We start from the raw sequence: 4,227 nt of genomic DNA, 5'->3' as shown, positions 1-4,227 counted from the left end.
GTAGGTAAATCAGTTAAGACAGATGGAAACTATCTATTTAGAAAAATCAAAGCATGACGCATTTCAAAAGCTTTGTATTTCAAGCAAATGCATTTTCTCACGACTTCTTCCAAGTCAAATCGTGGAAAATGATTAGCTTACCAAGAACCCGTTAGAGGGGAGTTGGCCGCCCACATTACCCGTTTTCCTTTTTATAATCTAAGCTAAGCTCTCTTATAAATCCCTTATTACCAATGTGTGTACTCAATCACCACAAGACTTGAAATCTCAAGCACAAGCAACCCAAATCCTCACATCATTTCAGTGACATTTCCCACACTTCAAATGGCTCTTAAAGGTATTGAGGTGGGCCTAGCCATGGTCCTTTTGGTATCACTGTGGGCTGGGACCATGGCTCAGTCAGGTTGCACAACCGCGATCATTAGCTTGTCGCCATGCCTGGCTTACATTACGGGGAATACGTCGACCCCTTCTTCTTCTTGCTGCTCCCAGCTCTCCAACGTTGTTAAGTCTCAGGCGCCATGCCTCTGCACCCTTCTTAATGGTGGTGGCTCGTCCCTGGGGCTTACCATCAACCAGACTCAAGCTCTTGCTCTCCCTGGCGCTTGCAACGTCCAGACTCCACCCGTGAGTCAGTGTAACGGTAAGCCCAAAGTGCATGAGCATTTTTCTGTTGGGTTAGACCATCTGTCCATATCAGCAGGTTAGGTTGGGTTGGGTTGGGTAGGGCTCAACCCAAGCTCCACCCATTTACTTAAATGACCCATATTTTCTAACCCGAGCCCAACCCACTACCCATTTAAATTGGCGCAAACACGCATCAGAAGTGGGTCAGGCCAGCGGACCTATCGGCGACCCAACCCATTTCCACTGCTAATCATGTTTGGTTCGATATAGATACAGCTGTAAGTGGGTCAGGCCAATGTCTGTTTTGGTCCACAAGTTAGACCAGGCTGTCCATTTGGGCCTGAAATCTCAGCTTATCTACCTCATAGGACTCTAGCACAGGTGGGCCTCATCAATCTAGCCCATTTACACATGTGGTTATAGATGTGCATGTGGGACTATAGTTTAGCTCCTTAAATAAGTAACTTGAAATTTCTGATTTTCTGTGAACCTGTGATATTGATTGTGGTTAGGTGCTGCTGGACCAACAACTACTCCTACCCCTCCTAAGGAAACACCAGCTACGCCTTCCACGCCAACAGTGCCGAGTGCACCATCAGTACCATCGGCACCATCAACACAAACCACTCCGGCCTCGAGTGTTCCTTCAGGTAAATTTTAGATTTTACCAATTTATTTTAAGTTCCCTACTAAGCAATGTTTAAAACATAGAAATTTTTGTGGGCGGTCGATATTGTTGTGGTAAAACCAAAGGAGCCAATTTTACGTGGCAAAGTGTTTCAGTATGAGGGGGTTTTGAAATTGTTTTGGCCAAGTATGAAAACATTTTCACATATAAATCAGTATAAATAATCATATGCAAATCCAATTTTCCAAATATAAATTGGATTTACATATATAAATGGCTGGCCCACAGTAGAAAATTCTATAGATTGAAAGATATGATGGACCTGATCGTGGCTTTCAAATTAGAGATTATGAAGAAAAGGCCAATTGTTCACATTCTATGAGCCAATTAATTTCCATTATCAGGCTGTCAGGATCGAGTAATCAATATGATCTTTGCTCTATCAGCCATCCACATTACTTGTCCATTGCATGAGGAGCCTGCTCGTGTCTGATTTAATTCTTTACAAATCCATTTTATAATTTCATGATTTTGATATGCTTGTTTTTATGGATGTAGGAAGTGGATCTAAGTCTGTCCCATCCACTGGCGGGGATGTATCGGATGCAGAATCTATCACATTGTCTCTTGCTCTGTCATTCTCCCTTCTATTCATTTCAGCATATGCTTCAAGTCTCACAGCGTTGTAGACTCAACCATGATTTTGTGTATAACCGTGTTTTAATATGAAGTCATGAGTGTGGATGTGTTGTTTATTGAGAATTATTTTGGATTATATCACATCAATGTTTACAAATATAAATAAAAAGGCATTTTGTTCCTTTTCCATTTTCTAAATAAACTCAACACGCATATTTTTTTAACGGTTGATATAAGGTTGGTATTTGATTTCTAGTGGACTCGGATTGCAATGTTATACTTAATTTGCAGATCAACGGATCATCTATACATCAATAATGAAGATTGGCTAAATTAAAAATAAGACAAATCAAATCATTGTACCTTGGGAAGCCATTAGTGCATGTACAAGAAATTGGCTTGATCTTCCGCACCTTACACACCTAAGGAAACCGTATGGACTATGGTTTTGTATATGTGGGTGATGTGTCCAAGACCATATTATATAAATGAGGGCGGGAAGATGTTGACCCCATCGCAACTTCTTCCTACCTCTCGAGAGTCCACGCTGCAAAAGAGTTCCATGCCTATCTAAATTGTTGTGGATAGGAAAACAACATGAGCGTAACTGCCCCATATATATCTTTGCCAATCACACATGTGATGGAGCCCACCGGTATGCTCATCGAAGTAAACCAATCATACGATCTAGCCCAATGATTATGTTAGGACCACCAAATAGAGGTCCTATATTCTCCCACTTGGGCCACACTGATCAATCAAATGAAATATTCTAAATGGGTACCCCTAGATTTCATTATTAGATATAAGTTGCGTTCCTTATATCTGGTCCATCAAGACTACCAATATTGGATCGTGATAGTCATCACAACATTTAGTTTTATCGAAGTGAGACAAATCACAGTTACAAATACTAATACCCTTAATGACATAGATCATCATGGACATGAAAGTGTGGTATGAAGATTACACGTCTTATGTGATCATATGTGCCTATTTTCAAGTCGTCTTGTTGTATGTATTTTCAATAAGACATAAACCAAAATTTTCTTTACTCAATAATCGATTTCAGTTCTTGTCAGCAGACGAGCTTAGAAATAATCATCTCCTCGATTATAATTGTAGTTCCAATATAATCTTTTGCAGTCTTAGATCTTGTTTGTAGTTAGGTTGGGTAATAAGTATCTATAGCCTTAAATCTCTCAAAAACCTTAAAATTTATAAAGTAAAGACTACATGCGAATGTGAGTGCGAGGCCCTTACTTGAAATCCTTAGTCACAAACCAGCTTCATGAGTTATCAAATAAGGTCTCGGAAGACTCCTTAGTTCATAGTGATTCTACGGTGTCTAGACAAATATAGATTTTAAGATTACTGGCTAGTGACAACCCTAAGCAAATCACACCATTAGGAAATAGATATCTCATCACCCTGCACCACCGAGCACAAAAGAGAGCAGAAGCGCCTCCTTACACACGCTCGTATCTACAGTACCGTAGTAACGTGTGATAATTGATACATTGTCACTACAAAATTGCACACGCCGCACATATTTAACTTAAATTAAACCATTCAAATGGTGAGTCTCATTTAGGATGGTTCATAAATAGCAAATCATACTAAGTTGATCCAACTATCTAATTTACAGACATTTAGTGAATGACAAAATGAAAAATAGTAAAAATTAAAATTTTAACAAAGAAATACACACTAACTAGAGGCTAGGATTGTTAAATTAACCAGGATTTTGGATAATGGCCTTTCCACCGTTGGTCTCATAATTTGAATTGATCAATTTGGGATAATAAATGCAACATGTGAAATTTCTAAGCATGCATTCAACCATCATAAGGGCCATGTTTTTACCGGCATGGAGTGTGATTAGTTCTTTTAAAATTGGGGCTAGGTCATTGTGCTGGTTTTGCCATGATTTTTTTTTTTTTAAAAAGATGGTGACTCTCCAACTGTACATATGGCACTTGAATAGTAATCTAGACAATTCAAAATTTTGTCCACTTTTAAATGGATTATAACCCAACTGTACTAAGAAGATGACATTAACCATCTGATTTTTGCCTTCCAATTTTGACAGCATGCCCTAGATTTCCTGTGCACAGTGCGCACCCGAGTGACTCAAGACGCCGAGACCCCACCACATTGATCGTCCGATCGCCACGATCCAAAGGTATCACCCGCGCGTCCACGCAGTGGCCTATTAGCGTGCTATGGTGCGAAGAACCTATCCTTGGTGTGCACACGACGTCCACACAACACCCTCACACATGCAAAACTAACCGCACATGTGGGGTAATCTCTAACCCCATCCATCATGA

At 39.9% G+C, this 4,227-nt stretch overlaps 1 protein-coding gene across 1 annotated transcript; it reads left to right on the top strand.

Annotated features, from left to right (window-relative positions):
- Positions 1 to 241: 241 nt before the first annotated feature.
- LOC131227109 (non-specific lipid transfer protein GPI-anchored 5-like) lies at positions 242 to 2,085 on the top strand. Its single transcript, XM_058222821.1, has 3 exons — positions 242 to 643; positions 1,140 to 1,277; positions 1,814 to 2,085. The coding sequence occupies exons 1-3, from the start codon at positions 325 to 327 to the stop codon at positions 1,942 to 1,944; spliced, it is 588 nt and encodes a 195-aa protein (XP_058078804.1). The 5' UTR covers positions 242 to 324; the 3' UTR covers positions 1,945 to 2,085.
- The last annotated feature ends 2,142 nt before the right edge of the window (positions 2,086 to 4,227 follow it).

This window comes from Magnolia sinica, chromosome 15, assembly GCF_029962835.1.
Source record: "Magnolia sinica isolate HGM2019 chromosome 15, MsV1, whole genome shotgun sequence".
Taxonomy (NCBI): Eukaryota; Viridiplantae; Streptophyta; class Magnoliopsida; order Magnoliales; family Magnoliaceae; genus Magnolia; species Magnolia sinica.
Note: the sequence above shows the minus strand (reverse complement) of the source record. Positions and strands in the feature narration are given on the sequence as shown.